Genomic DNA, 23,035 nt, shown 5'->3' with positions numbered 1-23,035 from the left:
TATTTTGAAAATACAATAAATAGGAATATTGAATAAATAGATATAAATTGAGTTGTCATATTTTAAAACACATGTTATGCCTCCTTGTCGAAGATCCAGAAGACATTTCCAAAACTGGTCATATGTGAAATTTCAATAATTTACAAAAAGAAGAAATTACAGAGCTCACAAATTTCTAGCCCAAATTAATAACTAGAAATTAATACTGATAAATAAAATAAGAAAACACTACAACCATGGGTAAAATTTTAACCTCTTTAATAATTAGGTTAGGATGAGATGAAATAAAAATAAAACTTTATTATTATGATGAATAATAAAATACACTATAACATTTCAAAAGTTTGACATTTGTCCAAAGCTATAATAGAAATAAATCCAAAGTCATAACTTATACCTTTATTTTAAAAATAAAAAATCTAAAATGAACTGGGGATAATAGGTTTTGGAGAAGTGGTAAAAAATGATATTAAGGAAATTATAAAATAAGCAACAATGTAAGTAAAAGTTGTTTAAAGTTTTTAAAAAGATAAATTATTTTTGAAGAAGATGACAATAAACAGCTTTCTGAAAAATATCAGAAAAAAGATAACACAAAGTCAGTGTGTTAACTTGAAAATGAAGTGATCTCCCTGCCTATTCCTCTATCATCTTGGGAAAACACACGTACCTTAATGTCCACTTCAGAGCTATTTACAATAGCTAGGACATGGAAGAAATCTAGATGGCCATTGGCAGATGAATGGATAAAGAAGTTGTGGCACATATACACAATGGAATATTACTCAGCTACAAAAATGAACACATTTGAGTCAGTTCTAATGAGGTGGATGACCCTAGAGTTTATTATACAGAGTGAAGTAAGTCAGAAAGAGAAAGACAATTATCATATATTAATGCATATATATGGAATCTAGAAAGATGGTACTGACAACCCTACGTACAGGCAGCAAAGGAGACATAGACGTTAAGAACAGACTTTTGGTCTCAGTGTGAGAAAAGTATTCTTGCCTTGAGAACCCCATGAACAGTATGAAAAGGCAAAAAGGTATGACAATGAAAGATGAACTTCCCAGGTCAGTAAGTGCCCAATATGCTACTGGAGAAGAGTAGAGAAAAAACTCCAGAAAGAATGAAGAGATGGAGCCAAAGCAAAAAAAACACCCAGCTGTAGATGTGACAGGTGATGGAAGTAAAGTCTGATGCTGTAAAGAGCAATATTGCATAGGAATATGGAATGTTAGGTCCACGAATCAAAGCAAACTGGAAGAGGTGAAACAGGAGATGGCAAGAGTGAACGTTGACATTTTAGGAATCAGCGAACTAAAATGGACTGGAATGGGTGAATTTAACTCAGATGATCACTATTTCTACTACTGTGGGCAGGAATCCCTTAGAAGAAGTGAAGTAGCTGTCATAGTCAACAACAGAGTTTGAAATGCAGTACTTGGATGCAGTCTCAAAAACGACCGAATGATCTCTGTTCATTTCCAAGGCAAACCATTCAATATCACAGTAATCCAAGTCTATGCCCCAACCAATAATGCTGAAGAAGCTGAAGTTGAATGCCTCTATGAAGACCTACAAGACCTTCTAGAACTAACACTCAAAAAAGACATCCTCTTCATTATAGGAGACTGGAATGCAAGCAGGTCAAAGACTAAATGAGTTTCACTAAGAGAACACACTGGTCATAGCAAACAGTCTCTTTCCAGCAACACAAGAGAAGAAAGACTCCACACATGGACATCACCAGATGGTCGACACCAAAATCAGACTGATGATATTCTTTGCAGCCAAACAAGAGAAGCTCTATATAGTCAGCAAAAACAAGACCAGCAACTGACTGTGGCTCAGATCACGAACTCCTTATTGCCAAATAGAGACTTAAATTGAAGAAAGCAGCGAACCACTAGACCATTCAAGTATGACCTATATCAAATCCCTTACAATTATACAATGGAAGTGACAAATAGATTCAAGGGATTAGATCTGATAGAGTGCCTGAAGAACCAAGGACGGAGGTTCATGAATGACACTGTACAGGAGGCAGTGATCAAGGCCATCCCCAAGGAAAAGAAATGCAAAAAAGGCAAAATGGTTGTCTGAGGAGGCCTTACAAACAGCTGAGAAAAGAAGAGAAGCTAAAGGCAAAGGAGAAAAGGAAAGATATACCCATTTGAATGCAGAGGTCCAAAGAAAAGCAAGGAGAGATAAGAAAGCATTCCTAAGTGATCAGTGCAAAGGAATAGAGGAAACTAATAGAATGGGAAAGACTAGAGATCTCAAGAAAATTAGAGATACCAAGGGAACATTTCATGCAAAGATGGGCTCAATTAAGGACAGAAATGGTATGAACCTAAAAGAAGCAGAAGATGTTAAAAAGAGGTGGCAAGAATACACAGAAGAAATATACCAAAAAGATGTTCAATGACCCAGATAATCATGATGGTGTGATCACTCACCTAGAGCCAGACATCCTGGAATGTGAAGTCAAGTGGGCCTTAGGAAGCATCACTACAAACAAAGCTAGTGGAGGTGATGGAACTCCAGTTGAGCTATTTCAACTCTTAAAAGATGATTCTGTGAAAGTGCTGCACTCAATATGCCAGCAAATTTGGAAAACGCAGCAGTGGCCATAGGACTGGAAAAGGTCAGTTTTCATCCCAATCACAAAGAAAGGCAATCCTAAAGAATGTTCAAACTACCACACAACTGCACTCATCTCACACGCTAGCAAAATTAATGCTCAAAATTCTCCAAGCCAGGCTTCAACAGTACGTGAACCATGAACTTCCAGATATTCAAGGTGATTTTAGGAAAGGCAGAGGAACCAGAGATCAAATTGCCAACATCTGCTGGATCATTGAAAAAGCAAGAGTTCCAGAAAAATATCTATTTTTCCTTTATTGACTATGCCAAAGCCTTTGTGTGAATCACAACAAACTGTGGAAAATTCTTACAGAGATGGAAATACCAGACCACCTGATCTGCCTCTTGAGAAATCTGTATGCAGGTCAGGAAGTAAGAGTTAGAACTGGACCTGGAACAACAGACTTGTTCCAAATTGGGAAAGGAGTTCGGCAGGGCTATATATCGTCACCCTGCTTGTTTAATTTATATGAAGAGTACATCATGGGAAATGCTGGGCTAGATGAAGCACAAGCTGGAATCAAGATTATTTCGAGAAATATCAATAACCTCAGATATGCAGGTGACACCACCCTTATGGCAGAAAGTGAAGAAGCACTAAACAGCCTCTTGATGAAAGTTAAAGAGGAAAGTGAGAAAGTTGGCTTAAAGCTCAACATTCAAAAAACTAAGACCATGGTATCCGGTCCCATCACTGCATGGCAAATAGATGGGAAAACAGTGGAAACAGTGAGAGACTTTATTTTCTTGGGCTCCAAAATCACTGCTGATGGTGACTGCAGCCATGAAATTAAAAGACGCTTACTCCTTGGAAGGAAAGTTATGACAACCTAGACAGCATATTAAAAAGCAGAGACATTACTTTGCCAACAAAGGTCCGTCTCGTCAAGGCTATGGTTTTTCCAGTAGTCATGTATGGATGTGAGAGTTGGACTATAAAGAAAGCTTTTGAACTGTGGTGTTGGAGAAGACTCTTAAGAGTCCCTTGGACTGCAAAGAGATCCAAACAGTCCATCCTAAAGGAAATCAGTCCTGAATATTCATTGGAAGGGTTGATGTTGAAATTGAAACTCCAATACTTTGGCCACCCGATGCAAGGAACTGACTCATTTGATAAGACCTTGATGCTTGGAAAGACTGAAGGCGAGAGAAGGGGACAACAGAGGATGAGAAGGTTAGATGGCATCACCCCTTGACATGAATTTCAGTAAATTCCAGGAGTTGGTGATGGACAGGGAGGCCTGGCATGCTGCAGTCCATGGGGTTGCAAAGAGTCAGACACTACTGAGCAACTGAACTGAACTGATCTGATGGCTTATTTATCTCTGAATCTTCAAAAGTTAACAGTTCTTGGGATAAAAGAGGCATTATATGTTCAAACTAGAAGAGATGACTTTGCTACAGTATCTAATTTCAACAGGACTTTATTCTACATTGCAAGAAAAGCATTTTAGAAGAGCTTTAAATTAAGTTCTTTATTTAACAAACACGTGTAGTAATGCATTCTACATTTTCTGGTTAACTCCTGAAAATCTCAGTTCTAATTTCAGATAACTTGTGTTCTCAAATTTTGTGACCCCCTTTTGGTTTGGAAAATCATTTCTTCAGGACTGGATACTACCATGGGACTGAAACAGAAACAAAGATTTCTCATGTTCGAATAATTTGGTATTATTTTATAAACTACATAAAACATGAACACCACCACGCTGTGCTACAACGGAAAATTAAGTTCTACTAGACAGGTTCAAAAAATAGAGGCCACCATAAAAATATAAACAAAAAGTAATCCCAAGTAATTTAAATACCTAAGGAATAGATATTTTAAATTACCATATGAATACTTATTTTCATGCTCCACTGCAGTCCCACCTTCATCCTCAATAATCTGATTCACACTAAATTGGAATTAATTTAAATTGGGGGTTAACTAATTTAGTTTAATTTTACTGAATTTAATAGGTACACTACCTGTCTACTCAAATTCACTCATTCACTCAGTCAACAAATATAAACGTACTCAAGTGTGCCATACCCTGATGCTTCTTTTTAGGTAACTCAGGGGTTTTCTTCGTTTGAACTAGAGAAAGATGAGCTTCTGGAACTGTCTCATTTCCTAGAAATTTAATACATAACCAACACCACAGATACGTTTGAGTATGGAGAAGAAAGAAGAAGTGAAATGTCAGCAAATGGGGGCTGGGGGCTCCCTGGAAGCGGCAGTGGTACATAAGGATTAAGAACCTTATGGGTTCAAATCCTGATTCCAGTACTTTTCCCCTGTATCCGTTACCTCGTCTGTAAAATGGTAATTAATAATAAATAATTCATAGATCTGCTGGAGAATCGAATGCAAAAATGGAATACAATGTGTTCCAAAGTGGCTGATATTCGTTAAACCATATGATGCTAGCCTCTGCTGCGGGAACACGGGAAATGCTTTCCTGGTTAGAGTACATCTCAGATATATACGGCTTGAAATGAAATGTACGTACATCACTGTCAAGGCTGGGAAACTACTCCAGGCAACCAGTCCAGGAAGCTAAGTGATTTCATGGTGTGCAGACAAGCCAGAGCTAGGGGAGATTAGTTAAGGTGCATGGGACCACACTTCATGTTGCGGTTCTAAGCCCCTTCCCAATTTCCATCACACAGAGGAAGGACAGAGCCAGAAGTCGAGCAACGGTTCCAGCCTCGCCCTTGCCGGCAGCACGCAGGTGGAGCGTCCTTGTCTTCAGTCCCGCCTTTGACCCCAGGAAGCGCCCGCAAACCGGCCCTCCTTACTCGGTCTCCTGGGCAGGACAAATGGGTAGGACTCCACGACTATACAGCTCTCTCGCTACACCATTTTCACCGAACTCTAAATTCCAACCCGCCGCCCCACTCCTTCCCGCAGCCCCGGGCCGGGCCGTTCTGAACAGGACCTTCACTTAGGAAGCCAGGGTTTATCTCCTGGGTGCGAGCGGGTCACAAGACCCTCTCTCTCCTGGGCAACAGTACTGCCTGCGACCCGGCACTGCCGCCGGCTAACTCCTGGATTCCCGCGTCCCGGGGCTTGAGCACCGCTGCCGGGCAGTCTTGGGTTGGGATGCTCACCTGCTCGGCGCGACCACCTTTGTGCAGTCGACCCACGAGTAGCGCAGGGGCCGACGCTTTGGGCCCAGCCTTGCCCTTCGCCCACACGTGGCCGCCCTGCATTCCGCGTCGGAGTTGGATTACCTCTCACTCAAACATTCCGTCGATGTATAAAATATTAACGCTTGGCAGGACCCCTGCGCGCAACTCTAGGCCTGCACCTCGCGCTTTCCTATTGGACACAACATGCCGGGTCTCAGAGGTGGCCTGCCTCATCGGCGAGAACCACGCCCTCTGATACCTCCCGTCCAATCGGAGGGAGAGAACCGCATTTGCCCTATTTGCATACAAGTTACTCTACATAAGCTCAGGTCCGGCGGCATTCGCTCCCCAAACACCCATTTCTAAATTGACGATACCCGTTTCCCAAACAGAGTTCAAGCTCAGCACGTCAGCGTCGGAAACAAACAGGAAGATCACTTACTGCCCTGAGATGCATTTCCCAGGCTATGTGCCTAGCACGGGCTTTGCTGCTCACACCTCACCTAGCCTCAAGCCTAACCCCGAATCATCCATCCGAACTACAATCGTAAAACCTCCTCTGAAGCACGTATTTGCACATTCACCAGGTAACGTAAGCGTTATCAACCCTTTTTTTGAAGCTTTGGTGGCCCTAAAAAGGGCCTTTTGGAATATGCTAAGCCGCAGGCACAGCTCAGCCACCGAAGCCGTAGAGAGTGCGGCCCTGGCGTTTCAGAGCATACACCACATCCATGGCCGTGACCGTCTTGCGCTTGGCGTGCTCCGTGTATGTCACTGCATCGCGGATCACATTTTCCAAGAACACTTTGAGCACTCCACGGGTCTCCTCGTAGATGAGACCTGAGATGCGCTTGACACCACCACGGCGAGCCAGACGGCGAATTGCGGGCTTCGTAATGCCCTGGATGTTGTCCCGTAAGACCTTCCGGTGACGCTTGGCACCTCCCTTACCTAGCCCTTTCCCACCCTTTCCTCTGCCAGACATCTTCAACACGGGAAAAACGTTAGCCGCGTAAACCAAGCTCGTAACAGTGAGGGGAGCGAAGAACCTGGGCTTATATATCCTTACAGCGGACCTGGTTGAAAACCTTAAGATAGTGGGCGGAGCTAAGTCCCCAAGAGGGATTGTGTGTTTTTTTTTTTTATCGCCTCCCTACAAAATTTTTCGGTTGCTTATTTGCTTATTTGGGAAAACTTTTTGTTATTTTTGCCATGAAATTGAGGAAAGACTAGATAGAAATTATATTGTCGTTTTCTCCACACTTAAAAAACGGTAGGCCAGATCCAGTGAGTGCTGCGTTTCCCTTCTCTCTTTCCTCCACCTCGTCCGCCCCCGCCTCTCTCTAGCGCGCGGGAATTCTAATTTTATAGTTTTCAAACGAAATGAACACTTTTATAATACAACTCTTAGACTAATTTGAAACTCAATAGGAACTGGGAATGCTTTACTACTTTTTAAATTTCAAAGCAGTTGCTTTACACTTGCGAGTCTTTTAAAGTCACCAGTTGGGGTAGAGGAAATCTTTCAATCGTTTTTCTCTTTTGTGGCCCCGTGAAGAAAAAATTAAAATCTTTTCAAAAAGTCTAACCTTACCCCTTCCTCCCCACCCCCACCCCCACCCCCGACTTTTCTCTTGCAGCCTCTTCTGGACAATTTGCAGATTTTACTGCTTCCTCCGTCCCCCACCCCCAGCCCAAGCACGGGTTTTTGCTTCTCAGTCAAATGACAATTTCTGTGATTAGTTAAAACAATGTAACATTCTTATTTCATTAAAACTCGAAGTTCTTGTGAAGTAATGGATGCCATAATCATGGCTTTAAATCGGGAGGTTCTCATTTCTTGAGAAATCCCTTGAGAAAAACGGAACTTTGAGTAGTGTCACCACTCTAGGAGACAGGACTGTTTTCCCAAACGATTCATACTGGGAAAAAAGGCAGCAGTATTTAAGTATGATTCATAACTCTTTCCCAGGTACTTAACACCATGAGGAATGACTATATTGGTAAATTGTGCTCTCTGTACCTAGTCCTGACGAATAAGCCTTTCCAGTAGGAAAGGTTTATGGCAAATATTTGCTTATTATGTATCTATCCTCACCCATTTCTATAGCACAAAAAAGATACTGTTATTGTTGTTGTTAAAGCAGAATTAAAAGAACCCTCAGAATGCTGGATGGCTGGGGGGGGGGGGGGTGCGGGGAAGTTCTAAATAGTCAAATTGTATCGCATGATTTTAATGCTTGATTCAAAAGAAAGAAGAGTTTCGAAGAGTCAGGATTCTTGTAATGGTAAAATAGTATTTTTTTAAAAGTATTTACTAAGAAATCAAGGTTAGAACATTTTCAAGTTAGAGATCTCTTTTACTTACAAGGATTAAAAAAAAAGTGTCAATAATAATAAAGGTAATGTGTCAAAAATTTCGGGCATACCCAGTCCGAACTGCTAGAGGCATTTCTTGCTTGAGTGCTTAGTATTTGTTGACTAAGTTAACTAAGGAGTAACTCTCCTTCCTGATTTTTCTGTTTCTTACCACGGTTTCCTTAATTCTTAAGACATTCTTTCCCTGAGAGCGAGAGAGGACGTTGAAACCTCAGAATCCGTTAAATTCAATCAAACTCAATAAATTCAAAGGAACCCCAACCATGGAACACGCGGACCTAGATGTTCATATGAGCTGTTATGTAAATGAGGGCTTAGCAGTTTGCTCTTTTGATTGGAGAGAGCTGGAGAAGGCGGTCCTTCTGCCAGCGTGCTAATTGGGAGCAGAGCCTGCCTGTCATTGGTCACCGGAGCCAAGGATGTTGCGAAGCCCAATGGGAAGGCGCTGCCTAGTGTCAGCAAAGTGTTGGTAGAGGCAGTTCCGGTGTGGTACGTCGCATTCCTGTACTAGCAACCGGATCGCTGGTTTTTGCCTCTCGCTGGAGTTTTAGGCGAGAGACAAACATGTCTGGTCGTGGAAAGCAGGGCGGCAAAGTGCGGGCAAAGGCCAAGTCCAGGTCCTCCCGCGCGGGCCTGCAGTTCCCAGTGGGCCGAGTGCACAGACTGCTACGCAAGGGTAACTACGCTGAGCGAGTGGGCGCCGGGGCGCCGGTGTACCTGGCCGCGGTGTTGGAATACCTGACGGCGGAGATCCTGGAGTTGGCTGGCAACGCCGCGCGGGACAACAAGAAAACCAGGATAATCCCTCGCCACCTGCAGCTCGCCATCCGCAACGACGAAGAGCTAAACAAGCTTCTGGGGAAAGTGACCATCGCTCAGGGCGGCGTCCTGCCCAACATCCAGGCCGTGCTGCTGCCCAAGAAGACGGAGAGTCAGAAGACGAAGAGCAAGTGACCCTGATGCCGCCACAGGGGAGCCGGCTTACCCAGCAAGGGCTCTTTCCAGAGTGTTTTTGAACATGCTTGATGTTATGGAAGGCCGGAGTCATCTAGTGGGGAGGTGGGCGGCGAGGAGACCAGCTGGGTCGGGGGCCCAATAAAGTCGGTGAAAATCGTCTGGTCGAGAGAGCTGTGTAGTCGCGGGGCCCTGCCGGGAGACCCAGGGGCGACCGGGAGACCTTTGGAAGAGGTACTGGTGGGTCGGCTTGAGCCACTTTCTGGGCAGCTTTGTTCCGCAGTCACCCTCGAGGCGCTACGGGTGGATAAAGGGAGACCAGAAGGGACCCACTGGCGTGGAGATGGACAGAGTCGGGGGCTCTCCCTGCTCGCCTGGAGGCAGAGGCGACGCAGAGTAGGTGCGGATGAGGCTGGGCGAGTTGTTTTTACATCCGCCTTCCAGGGCTTGTGCTCCCCTGCCCTCTTAGGGCAGTTCCGGAACCAGTTCTAGGAAAGAGATAGTGATGACGATGTGGTCTTGGGCAGGAGGTTGTCTGTCCGGCCACACTTTTCAGAAGGGAGAATAACTTTGCAGCTTGGAAGAGTAGCTTTGACGACAGAGTGTCAATTTAACTTGTTTTTCTTAGCCTGACAGCTGTTGTGTTTTCTTGTTTGGGGTGTCAGATATTTTTGTGTGCACGCTTATGTTCACATTTCTTTAAAATGAAGGAACCTTCCAGTAATATGTGTAGTGCAGAAGCCTGAGTCATGAAGTTGGAAATTTGTTGCGCTGACACTCATGTTGTGTAATAGTGCAGCGCCTTTAGTCATGAGTTACCTATACCTGAGGAGCTTTTAAAATGACTTTCTAAAGTTTCTAGCTTCATAGTGGTCTTATTTCCACAATATCATATCCCTTTGGAGAGGTAATTGGTTTGATTTTGCTTTATAACAGCAAATCCCTCTCTTAAGGTCCCTTGTGTTCTACCACTGGGCCTGAGGTAATGACCACATTCCAACACCTATTGGGTTTGTGTTGCTTAATGGCACAGTAAGGCTTTCATAAATATGTGATATATGAGAAAAGGCAAGGACAGATGTTATGGGGAGAAACATTTCTCATCAGGAATTTACATTTAAAAGTTACACAGTAACAGCCCTGATCTGTCTTAGATTGACCCTTCCATTTCCCCCTTTTCTACAAGCTTCCTCCTGGCCTACAAAAGAGATCCTCGTTTATTTAGATTTCACATATTTAGATTCATCTTTTCCTTAAGTCAGAGTTGATGTCATTCTGGGGAAAAGAAAAGGATATGTCTTCTACCATCAATGGTAGTAGTTGGCCCGTTTTCTCAGCTTGGACTTTTATTTCTTCCCCAGCATTTACTGAGAAATTCTGTGTGCTATGCACAGTACTGCGTAATGGGTTGCTGTGGCCAGCACAGCAGGTAGGGATCGAAAGTGGTCAGCCGCACAGTTTGGGAAAAAGACACTAGAGACAGAATTAAAGTTTTAAAGATGGGACCAGGGGGCTCAAGACCTCTTGGGTCAAGAGCCCTGTTCCTCAGAGCCACGTCACTTTTATTTAGTGTCTTGGCAAGCAGGAAGTATCTCTTGTGCTACGATGAAGTCAGCCTCCTGTGTCCCCAGTCACGTCTCCCATTTTATTGATTACTTTAAGCTATTTTTGTTATTTTCTTGTACAAGGGCTCTCACCTAACTGGAGGTCATGGACCCACATATGCCTTGGGAAAACATCTTAGTGTGTGCACAAGCATCGTTCTGAACTTGTGCTGACTCAGTGTTCCAAGGTCCACACTGTTTTTCGTTAGCTTAGTAGGGCATGACAACCCCAACTGATCAACCCAACATACTTTTAATTGGGCTATGCTGTATTGCTATATTTTGCTTTTATTCTTTTCCCATGGTGATTTTCTCATGGCTTAGTCCGAGTAATAGATGGCTATTAACCCCTGCAACGGGTGATGAGGGTACCCTGGTCTATGAAACCAACTAGATTTCCACTCCTGAAGCTTACTTTTTTTTTTCTGGGTAACTGAAGACCAGGAATAAACAAATAAGTGACCATCAAGGAAAGGATTCCCCTTCAGCTTCTGCTACTACTTTTGTCTCTATTGCTTGTGGAATAGATGTTGGGATTACTTATCCCTTGTGATCAAGTTTGAAGTATATACAAAGGTCAGGCCACACATACCCCTTTTAGGAGATAGGTTATTGCCCCCTACGTCCAAAAGAGAATAGATCCCAAGGGTACATACCTTGGGCAGTTTCCAAGGCGTCCGACTGTTTATTCCACTTCCCGCCTATTCAGAAGACCTCCTCGTGTAAAATAGTCACAATAGCTATTTTGATGACCGAGATTGTTCCTTTATTCCATGCCAGATATTGGATGCTCAGTAAATAGAAGTACCAGTTTCTACGGGGATATGGGTTTAACCTTTATAGGTTAAAGTAGAGGTAACTAATGAGTATTTTGTTGTTATTTTTAATGCCCAGTTGTTAGGAATAGTTCTCGTTATTACTGCCTTGTGGCATGGTGGAGAAGAAAAAAAGGGTGTATCAGTTGCTGGTTTTGACATTTACGTCTTAATTTCCTAAAAAATTTGAAGCATCTCTAAGATTATTACCAAATGGTAAGGAAATAAGGGTAAGACATTTATAAAATAATAAAAAAAGCTTTTCTCTCTGAAGTTTCACAGAAGTCTAACCCTGTTACCTGAAGATAAAAACAGACAAGATTCACAGATGTCAGTGCACTGATGACCCCATTATCACCCTATCTCGACTACCACTGTGCCAGAGATTCATAGGCTCCCCTCGAATACTTCCCCTGCTGCATGATTCAGTCAATCCATTTTAACCTCACCATTTCTGTTTTTGAGAACTTTTTAAACCTGAATACTTTATTGGCAGTTAAAAATGCATTTGTTGTTGTTGTTGAGTTGCCCAGTCATGTCTGACTCTTTTGGACCCATGGACTAAAGTACACCAGGCCTCCCTGTCCCTCACCATCTCCTGGAACTTGCCCAGGTTCATGTCCATTTCATTAGTGATGCCATCCAGCCATCTCATCCTCTGAGGAGGATACCCCTTGCCAAATCAGTTCAGCCTGTGAATCTTCTATGCACAAACAGTTTTTGCCAATATATGATCATTAACTTAAAAGGCCAATGTTTTTTTCAAGCATGAGACCCAGTGGAAAAAGATTTAGGATAGAAACTGGTGAGGCCTGAATTCTGGTCTTTAGTAGATTTCTAATCCACAGTTGTGTGTGTAGACACACATGCACTTTCCCATGGAGATAAGCCGTTCAGTGTGGCTCGTTGTGACTTGGCCAGGATTTGTTCCTTCTTTGCTTTTCCTGCAGGGCCAGTCTTGTCTTTGTGTCTCTGAGAACTGGTCTGCTTAGTTTTACCTGCCTGGAATCAAAAGGTTTAGTCTGGCCCCATAATTGGTGATGACTATACGCAAACTCTGCACAAATTTCTTTCCAATGGTTGAAAGGTCATACACCACAATATTTAAGAAGTTACTCTCTTGGAATGAGACTTGGGTTCAAATCCACTCATCTCCTTCAGTAGCTGAGTGATTTTGGAAATGCTACTCAATTTCTTTAAATGTCAGTTTCATCTATTAACTGGGCATAATAGAGTTACATCAGTGAGTTTAGAGGAAGTTAGAGATAATGTGAATGAAGGTACCGAGTTTCCTGTATAGAAATGCACTCAATGAATAGTAACTAATATTATGTGAAGCTGGATTTAGAGCAAGTGGCAGTCGTGATGGGACCTATTGAAGTTAATAAACATCTGGCATTCTAGTAATTCTGTGATTTTTTGGATATCTCACCTAAAAACAAGCTTAGTGGCTGTTTACTAATTATAGAACATCTACAACTCAGTCTAGAACAGAAAAGAGTCATAAATAGCAAAATTAACTTTGTGAACCTGAATTTGTATCTCCCACTCCAAAGACAGCCTAGTTTGGAATTAATAGGTTAAGTGCATCCACTCAGATTAAAAATGGAACCCATTTGTTCAACAACTTATTGAGTGTATATTACATATTGTGCCCATGATTGATAATCAATTGTCAAGAAAAATGATAACAATGTAATGAGATAGATGATCATGATCTAGCAGACCACATGTTAAGAAAAGGAGATGCTCAGGGTGTTACAGGTACAGGGAAGAGGCACCTGTGTCCCTCGGCCTGGTGGGGAGGGTGGTGCCTGAGATGAGTCCAGTGCAAGAGTGTGTCTAACGTGACAGGGTGTGCTAGGAAGATAGCATGCACGGAAGTACAGGAGTCAGGCAGTACCTGTGGCCAGATGTAAGCGTAACCAGAGGAAAAGGTCTGGCCTGGAGATAAAAATTTGGGAATCATGATTAACAATGGTCTGCATGGGTAAAATCATCCAGAGGGAATATAGATGTAGAGGGTATATGTAGAGAGATGTACCAGTGAATCTCTAGGAAACAGCAGACAGGGCAAGTGGGGATGGGACAGTCTAATCCACATCAAACAAGAGCCATTCAGAGATGAGAGGACGTGGCCTGGAGAAAGCATCAAGGGATAGAGATTTTTCACAATTTGGATCTATCACTGTGCTCCCTGACTCTACCCAAGTTGCCTTTACTTTTACATATAACTGGGATATGTTCTATAAAAGTTATTACACTTTCCTACCCAGAAGCTTCCCTGGTGACTCAGCAATAAAGAATCCGCCTGCCAGTGCAGGAGATGTGGGTTTGATTCCTGGGTCAGGGAGATCCCCTGGAGAAGGAAATGGCAACCTGCTCCCCTATTCTTGTCTGGGAAATTCCATGGACAGAGAAGCCTTGGTGGGCTACAGTCCATGAGGTCACAAAAGAGTCGGACATGACTTAGAGACTAAACAAATAATGACCCAGTGAATGCTGGCCAGTTGGCTCACTTTACTAGTGGCCCTGGAATGAAGATGTACTTTTCCCCTTTGCATTTTCACACTGCACATACAGAAATTAGAGGTATATATCTGTGGTGACAAAAAACCACTTTTTTGAAAAAGCCCAGAAGAATATTGGCAAAGAACCATTTAAAAATACATCTTTTGTTATCATACCATTTATTTAAATAGCTTTTTACATATTTTAACTTTAATCAGTGTTTTAATTTTAATTGTTTTAATCTTAAGTTATAGAAACAGTGGCAACTTATTTTTTTATTGATGTATAGTTGATTTACAGTATTGTGTTAGAGCAATTTATTAATTCATAAAGCCAAGGTAGGTATTTTAGAATGATTAAAGCATGAGAAATTTGACCCTGACAAACTTAATTCATTGATGTTTAAGTGCTTAGTTTGCCATGAGAGGGAAATGGAGAGTAAGTGGAAAAAAACAAAACTTAAAAAAGAAACCAACTGACTTCAGGAAGATATGAAATTATCACTGTAAGGCTTTATTTTGTTTTCTCTTCAAGGAGAGAAAAAAGTGTTTATAGGTGTTGAAAAACACATTTTAATATATGTGTGCATGTCGGTCACTCAGTAGTGTCCAATTCTTTGCAATCCCATGGACTGTAGCCCGCCAGTCTCCTCTGTCCATGGAGATTTTCCAGCAAGAATGCTGGAGTAGGTGAGGAAATTAGCGGATCTTCCTAACCCAGGGATTAAATCCCGGTCTTCTGCATTGCAAGCAGATTCTTTACCATCTGAACAACCAGGGAAGCCTCATTTTAACATATGTGTGTGAATATATATATATGGAAAATTCTTAAAGAGATGGGAATACCAGACCACCTTACCTATCTTCTGAAAAATCTGTATGCAGGATAAGAAGCAACAGTAGTAACTGGGGTCTTTGATAATTTTATCAAGCCATGCAATTAAAAAGTTAGCACTACTTTGCTCCGAATTATAGAAACAAAGGAGGGATAAGCCCTACATTAAACAAAATTATCTTTCTTTTAGGCAAACCAGACAAGCAGTCTGCTTATGAAGGTTTATTTGCTTTCTGTCTTGAAATGTCAATGCATCTCAAATGAGCTATCTTCATGTCAAAAGCCCAGTGGTCACTGCTGCTCTAAAATATTCCGATGAAATTGAGTCTATTAGAGAGGTCAGTGTATGGCCTGGAGGAGGTGAGGTTTTAGATTGTGACAACGGACAAGGAGGAATATAATGGTTTGTAAATATGTGTAACTTCTGATCCCGAGAACCTGGCCAATGGTCAGTCATTACTAGTTGTGGGTCCAGGCAGACAAAACTAAATGGAGCAGTTCTCAGACACACAAAGACCAAAATGAAGAAGTCTTCATCCGATTTAGAAACAGTGACCCGAAGCAAAATTGGTCTGAAGGTCACGTTCTGAGGAGAACTTCTGAACTCAGCCCTCAGAGGTTCAGCTCCAAAACAGACTTATTAAGCCTCTAACCCTATGGACTGTGCCTCTTACACACAACACTAATTATTAAGCAAGCTAACAATAATGAAAACAGGAAATAGAAGGCTGAAAGCAATTTTACCAAAGAACACTAATCAGTCAAATTCTAAGAGATCTTATTCCCAGGGAAATAAAACAGACTCAACACCTCAGTGTTTCGGCAAACAATAGGAACTCACTTGCACATGAACTTACCAGCCCTGGCATCTCCTACCGAGGGAATCACAAGGGGTCTCAGATGTTCCCAACATTGCTGAATTGAGAGTCCTGGTCCAAGTATGAGCCCTTTAGCTGAGTCTGTATTTTTGTCTTTACCCTCCAGCAAAACCAAGAACAAACCTGTATTTTAACAAGTTGGGTTTATTGCTCTTTGTAGCAGGGAGCACGCATACTGGGAAGGTGTGAGGTGTTTCATTAAAATATTGGAAAGAGTTATAGGGCTGGAGTTTGTGTATAGGTTATAGGGCTGGGACTTTGCCCAGGATTCCATCCTGTCAGAAACAGAGGAGATAAGTCTTAGATTTGGTGTCTTAAAACAGTTAATCAGGTACAAGGAAGGAAATGAGGCTAAAGCTGTAATAGGTGAAGATGCTAATGCATATGGGCCTGCCCAGGAGTCCCTGGTCATTTTGGGGGTTTGGACAATGCTCGTGTTTTTGTGATTTGGACAATGCTCATGTTTTGTCTGTGTGTGTGTGTGTGTGTGTGTGTGTGTGTGTGTGTGTGTGTTCAGCTATGATACAGAGGGACTTCCCTGGTGGCTCAGATGGTAAAGAATCCACCTGCAATGCAGGTGACCCAGGTTTGATCCCTGAGTTGGAAAGATCCCCTGGAGAATGGAATGGCAACCCACTCCAGTTTTCTTACCTGGAGAATCCCATGAACACAGGAGCCTGGAGGGCTACAGTTCATGGGGTCGCAAAGAGTCAGACAATGACTGAATAACTGACACAAACATGATGCAGAGAGAGGGCTTCCCTGATGGGCTCAGCGGTGAAGAGTCTGCCTGCCAGGAGATGTAGGAAACTTGGGTTTGATCCCTGAGTCAGGAGGATTCCCCTGGAGGAGGAGCTGGCAGCCCACTCCAGTATTCTTGCCTGGAGAATCTCATGGACAGAGGAGCCTGGCCTGGAGAATCTCATGGACAGAGGAGCCCGTCCATGGGGTCTCAGAGTCAGACACACCTGAGCGACAAAGCAACAGTGTGATACAGAGAACTCTTGTTTTCATTTCAGTTTTTCATGGCAGAATGGCTGTGTGTGGTGTTGGTGTGGTGTGAAATGGCTCTGTTTCACAGAATACTATGGTGCAGCTATGTCAGGCCAACTCCTAGCAACACCAAGATCTAGCTGATGGTCCGGGCCAGTTTCGATGTGTCATGGGCTGCTTGCCCCTCTCTCAAAGCTGAAGAAAAAAAAAAATGTGACTCAGAGAAGGAGGCTTGCTGACCAGCGGAAGTAGACAGAGATATCCAGGGTAGATGTTGGCAAAGTCCAAGCACCACTCGAAAGAGGGAACTACTGACTGTGGGTGTTTCAGTCCCATGTTTAAGTACTTTAAACTTTAAAAGTCCCACTTTATGTACTTCAGATCCTCTGACACCATCCCCCTATGTTTGTCAAGGAACTTTTTCTCTTGAATTTATCTTTTTGTGTGTTCATATAGGGGACACAATGTCTTGGTGTTTTTAATGTGATGATCCATGTACTTCTAACAATAAATTGTTTTAAATTTAAATTACATTTATATATACTTTATATACATAAAATTGTGCATAATTTTTATGTATTGGGTTGGCTAAAAAATTCTTTCGGATTTTTCCATCAGATGGTACGAAAAACCCAAACAAACTTTTTTTGGCCAACCCAATGTTTAACTAAATATATCAAGTAAATACCATAACCACTCACTTTTCTCCCTCTTCCAATATCCTTCTTCCCATTTTCCAGCCCAAGTAGAAACCAGTAAGTTATTCTCATTTGAACTCATGCCAGCAAAAAAAAAAAGCATTCAGGCCAGTAAAAATCTAGGCATTTACTTATAAGCTTGCTACGTCTTGGTTTTCTCATGTATAAAAGTGGAGTAAAATTGTGCCTTCCTTATCATAAGGCTTTTAGCGTCTAGTATGGTAAGACCTCGATAAGTTATTGCTATTGTTGTGAGTATTAGCTTCGATTTTCTCCTTCAGTTTTTCCCTTCCCTTTTGTATTTGTGGTGTGCAACCCCCACCTGCCTCCTGAGCATCGTACTTTACGTGCCCACTTAAGATCACCATAGATTATCTCCCTGGGGTTTCGTCCCCAGCTGTTCCACCCTAGACCAATTCCCTTCATTCCACACTGCCCTCCCCAGTCCACTGCTGAGGTTTGAGTTTCTGCTCCCTTAGTTGTGTAACCCCGAGCAAGTTATCACATCATTCTTTACCTCAGTGGGCACATCTGTAAAATGACAGCTGCCTCACAGGGCTGTTGTGAGGATTAAATAAATGAATACATGTAAAGCAGTTCCGAGCTTCCCAGGTGGCGCTAGTGGTAAAGAACCCAGCTGCCAACGCAGGAGACGAGAGCCAGGTTTGATCTCTGGGCCAGGAAGATGCCCTGGAGGAGGGCATGCAACTCACTCCAGTATTCTTGCCTGGAGAATCTCATGGACAGAGGAGCCTGCAGGCTACAGTCCACGGGGTCACAAAGCGTTGAATACGGTTGAGCAACTAAACACAGCAAACACTATTCTGAGAGTTTTATAATATTCACACATTTGTTATCTGTATTCAGTGACTTCTCTCTCTGGTATATTATTTATTCAATACATCCTATATTTATTCAGATGCTAAGTCAGCCAGGATCCTGCCAGGAAACAGATGGCATGCCCAAATGTGGTGATTTGAGGACAATTTAATAAAAGGACTGCTGACAGTGATGTAAGCAGCGTGCAAGGAGAGCACGTGGAAGGAATGGTGACAGCCGGGCTCCGCTCCCACCCCTCGGCTGATGGCCTGAAGGGGAACGGCCGGCAGACCTGGGAGCAGCAGGTAGTGTGAGGGGCCCGAGTGACAGGGGGAGTCAGGAAAAGTTAACCCGTGGCAGCCGTGCGGGGAGGGGCCGGGGCATGCTTAATTCCATGACCCCATATCCCTCCCTCCCTCCCTCCCATACCCTGTTTATCACCCAGCCTAAAAGGATGCCAAAAGCTAAGAAAACCTGTTGAGGCAGTCCCTACAGTTCAGCCTCCTGGGGACACAGAACACGGTGGAATCATGTAAACAGGGAATCTGGAGCGGCAGATCCTTAGTTGTTCAAATATAAGGTGAGCCGGCAGCCTCTGCCATGGGGAATGTCACCCGACCCTTCCAGGAGACAAAGGTTACCCGAGAGTTTACACAAAACCCTTGATACTCGGTGTTCTAGTAAGAGCAAACAGGCTAGATGGGATTCCTGTGTTCCTGAAGTTTCCCGCATAAGTAGCCCTTAAATGAAGTCGATAAAGTTTATAGATGGCAGCCTGTTCTGCCGTGTTTTCATAGATAGGCCAGTTGTCACCCCTGCAGCAGTCCTTTCTGTCTCTTCCGTCAGCACCGGGTTGGAATACAGGGAACTCACACCCACCCTACTTTGCCTCTGCAAAGAACTAGTTCATGCTTAATCTCACTGTAAAGAAACCAGGAAAATGCAGAAGCACACAGGAGTCTGTTTTTAGTGAGTACCACTGTCTCTGTCAGAGTTTCTGAGTATTTATATTTTTTGCTTATTTCTCAGTTTTTAGCTTTCTTCTGTTTAACAACCCCCTAACAGAGTCGGCCAGGCTACTGCAGTTCTCGTGAGATTTTTAGAGAACAAAAATCACACACACACACACACACACACACACACACACACACACACACACACACACACACACACACACACACACACACACACACACACACACACACACACACACCTGCTATATAGCACAGGAAACTCTACTCAATACTCTGTAATGACCTATATGGGAAAAGAATCTAAAAAAGAGTGGATATATGTATACCTATAACTGAAGCACTTTGCTATACACCTGAAACTAATGCAACATTGTAAATCAACTATACTCCAATAAATTTCTTTTAAAAAAGAGCAAAAGTGACACAGATAAATTTTATCATCAGCTAATACTCCTACCCTAGTGACTAACTACCTGACAGAAAGAGCTTGAGCAATATTCTGTATATTTTCATGAAAGGAGGTTTGTGCTGACAATTTTATAACTAGGTTGTGGTAGTGGAAGTAAAAAGATTGAGTTTTCTTTATGCTCTCCATGCCAGTTTTAAATGTATTGCTTCTGAGCCCCAAATTCCAGTGTCAGGGTGGGCTCCGTGATAATAGTTGGCGTTCTTCTGGGCCCGTCTTCCTCACAGAAGCGCGATGCCAGGCTCTGTTGGAAGAGGGCACCTGAGGGCCTTTGCAGGCAGGAAGGGTGACTGTCACTGGCTCAGGCTGCTGTGTGTTGCTGGTGGGTAAGCAGTGAGGGGGAGAGGATATCCAATGGCCTCTGCTCCAGCCATGCGCCCAGAATGCACGCTGTCTCCATGACCTGCACCCCTGACTCGCCCTGGGGACCACCTTTCCAGACCCTGCCAACGGGAAAACAGCACGCTTGGCCTCCAGCCGTCCGAGGTCTCCTGGCTCCCTTGCAAGTCAACTTGCTCACGTTTCCCTCCTGGGTCCCTTTGCATGTGGCCGTGGAGAACAACTGGTCACCCGCATGTACTGCAGGTTTCACACTGCAAAGGCAGGTGTGTGGCAGCGACTCTGTAGCTCCCGGAGCCCCAAATATCTATGGAAATTTTGCTGATCCCTGTTCTGCTTTATTGGTGGAAACAAAAATAAGAAGTAATAAACACAAAGCATCTTTTTAAACAACTCCTGTTGCTCTATTTGGTTTTTCTCTCCATAAAAGTGATATTTTCATGTCATACCTTACTTTCATATGTTACCCCTCAAGTTTTTTAAATGAACATGTAGTTTATGGGTAAACTCAGTACAAATAAGGATTTAAAAGGACTTCCTCCTGCGATCTGGGTTACTCTGCAAGAAGAATGGTCCTAGAAACAGATGTTGGACTTGTTCTCTACCTGTATCTTAATTCCCTCCTCACATAAGGAAGTCAATAGATTTTATTTGAAGGTATGGATTTGCTTTATAGTAAGTTCTTAAATATGGCAACCTTTATCAACTCACTGTAAAAAGTCAGGCCTTTGTGACAATAATAAGCCCTTTTCATTTGTCGGTGGTATATTTCATGAAACCAGGCAAGATTTCAGAGATAAACTAAAGTTCTTTCTTTCTCCGTAACTTTGGCTGTCGCCTTCCTTGTTCCTTTACCTCGCTCTCCAGTTTACTGGGGCAAGGTTGCTGGGTGCAGTGATAATGAATATTGTAGTTAACTCTTCTTTTTTGGACTCTAATTTTTCCTGAGATTCAATGAATATAAACACTATAGCATTCTACTTTTCCTCACAAAATATTGTTACAACAGATCGTTAAATCATTTTTTGCATCTCACAGTTTTTTCTTTTTTTTAATTAAAAAAAATTTTTTTTTGGCTGTTGAGATCTTAGGTTCCCCAACCAGGGATCAAACCAGCATCCTCAGCAGTGAAGGTTTGGAGTCCTAACTATTGGACCTCCAGGGAATTCCCTCACAGCGTTTTTATAGTGTTAAATCTCCTACGTATCAGTTACTTATCTCCTGCACATGTGGTATAATTCTGTGGATTATGGTGACAATAGAAAACATCTTATTTTTAGGCTTCAGATGGTTAACAAGGGAAAATACTCTGTATAGGATAACAGGTCAAAAAAAACATAGATTTGGGGATCCATGGTTTTTTCTTTGAAAACTTTTAAGGAAAATGTTTTCTCTCTTTGGTTGTAGCACCATGAAGGTAATCAGCTGATATTTAGTATTTTTAAATGTTCAGAGAAACATTTTCATTTTTAATAGCTTCTCTATAAAAAGGTAACATAAAAATCTTAAAGTTCTGATGAATATGTCTTTACCAGCACACAGCACATATAGCCCTCAGATTATTTTTTTCCAGATTGTTTATTAGTGCAGGTTAAAAAAATAATAAATTCTTAAAAAAAATTAGCACTGGTAAATACCATATGGTATTTACTGTCTTGTACTGTAGGTGTTAACTCAGAAGCAGTATAGACATTTATGTTTCTCTCCTGAAATTTCTTGAAGGCCCATGATAGTAGAGACGTTATCTGATTTTCTTACTACTTCTTTCCCAGCGAGTGCCTAGCTCCCAGCAGGTTCTCAGTAACAATATGGAATAAACAGTTTGTACTCCTAAATGCCTCCCCAAACTCTTAGGTACCTCAAATCATCAATTAGCCTCTCATTCTCCAACCTCTCTCTCTACTGGTTACTCATCCTTGGTAAAATGAACAGGTTGATTAAGGAAAACTCCTCTGCTCATCCAGGCCTGGCCACTTGTCCTGTCCTCTTGACTTTTCCTTCACAGCCAACTACAGGCCTGTGCATGTGTGTATTTTGCTAAGTCACTTCAGTCAAGTCCAACTCTTTGTGACCCTATGGACTGAAGCCTGCCGAGCTCCTCTGTCCATGTCCTCTGTCCTCTTGTCTCCAGGCCAAGAATACTGGATCAAACCTGTGTCTCCTGCAGCTCCTGAACTGCAGGCAGATTATTTATCACTGAGCCACCCGGGAAGCCAATTACAGGCCTTCTTAGAGACAAAAGACCTGGAGTAGGTAGTTACTTTGGTCTCACAAAAGTCCCAGTTCCCTCCTTCACCAAAAGTCCTTATTATCCAGGAATGTAAAGCTTCCCCACCGCACCCAGGACCTGGGAGTGAAGTTATCCATAGCTCTGCTCGGGAACAGCTTTGAGCTCCACAAGTCCTGCTATCAGGTCTCTCCTCCAAACTGGTTCTGGCTGAGGAACATTGCCAGGTGTTAGACCTGCTCGTTTTGAGTTCAGGACAAAACAGAGACATGCAGTTATCCATGGGGTGGTGACTGGGTATCTTCTATGTCTGAAGAATTGCTTGAATGCAGCAAAAAATAGCTTAATAAAAGTCTCCCTGCTAAATAGGGAGATATTTTAATAAAGAGCACAAACTAGAATATACAAAATGAGAATTGAAAGAGAAACAGATGTCAACTCGGGCTTTATGCTGATTCCATACCATGTGGTGATCCTTAACTCACACTGTACACTGTTCCCTTAAAGGAACTTCAAAATGGTTTTAAGGAGCAATTAATGTGTAATAAAGTGACACTTTATGATAAAGGATCATTTATCCTTATACCTGATTGAAAGTTTGTATCAGACTTATGTTTCATAGCAGTGATTTAACTAGAGCAAACATTTTTAAAAAACCAGGGAAGTGAGTGTTGCTCAGTTGCGTCTTAGTGACCCCATGGACTGTGAAGCCCACCATACTCCTCTGTCCATGGCATTCTCCAGGCAATATTGGAATGGGTAGCCATTCCCTTGT

At 42.6% G+C, this 23,035-nt stretch overlaps 3 protein-coding genes across 6 annotated transcripts in view; 1 reads left to right on the top strand and 2 right to left on the bottom strand.

Annotated features, from left to right (window-relative positions):
- GUCY2C (guanylate cyclase 2C) overlaps positions 1-5,920 on the bottom strand; it is a 95,776-nt gene extending 89,856 nt beyond the window's left edge. For 2 of the 4 annotated variants that reach the window (XM_065940920.1, XM_065940927.1), the window contains exon 1: positions 5,749-5,920. The gene's annotated coding sequence lies outside the window, so the exon portion shown is untranslated. The remainder of the gene's footprint in view (positions 1-5,748) is intronic. The other 2 variants (XM_065940936.1, XM_065940944.1) reach the window with 1 other exon arrangement.
- A 522-nt stretch (positions 5,921-6,442) lies between these two features.
- On the bottom strand, positions 6,443-6,754 carry H4C16 (H4 histone 16). The gene has a single exon (XM_065922091.1). The coding sequence runs from the start codon at positions 6,752-6,754 to the stop codon at positions 6,443-6,445; it is 312 nt and encodes a 103-aa protein (XP_065778163.1).
- A 1,842-nt stretch (positions 6,755-8,596) lies between these two features.
- H2AJ (H2A.J histone) lies at positions 8,597-9,279 on the top strand. The gene has a single exon (XM_065940911.1). It carries the CDS (start codon positions 8,713-8,715, stop codon positions 9,100-9,102), a length of 390 nt encoding a protein of 129 aa, XP_065796983.1. The 5' UTR covers positions 8,597-8,712; the 3' UTR covers positions 9,103-9,279.
- The last annotated feature ends 13,756 nt before the right edge of the window (positions 9,280-23,035 follow it).

Source organism: Muntiacus reevesi, chromosome 1 (assembly GCF_963930625.1).
Source record: "Muntiacus reevesi chromosome 1, mMunRee1.1, whole genome shotgun sequence".
Lineage (NCBI taxonomy): Eukaryota > Metazoa > Chordata > Mammalia > Artiodactyla > Cervidae > Muntiacus > Muntiacus reevesi.
Note: the sequence above shows the minus strand (reverse complement) of the source record. Positions and strands in the feature narration are given on the sequence as shown.

Coding starts and splice junctions, on each gene's coding strand:
- H4C16 (XM_065922091.1), bottom strand. CDS start 6,754: ATGTCTGGCAGAGGAAAGGGTGGGAAAGGGCTAGGTAAGGGAGGTGCC.
- H2AJ (XM_065940911.1), top strand. CDS start 8,713: ATGTCTGGTCGTGGAAAGCAGGGCGGCAAAGTGCGGGCAAAGGCCAAG.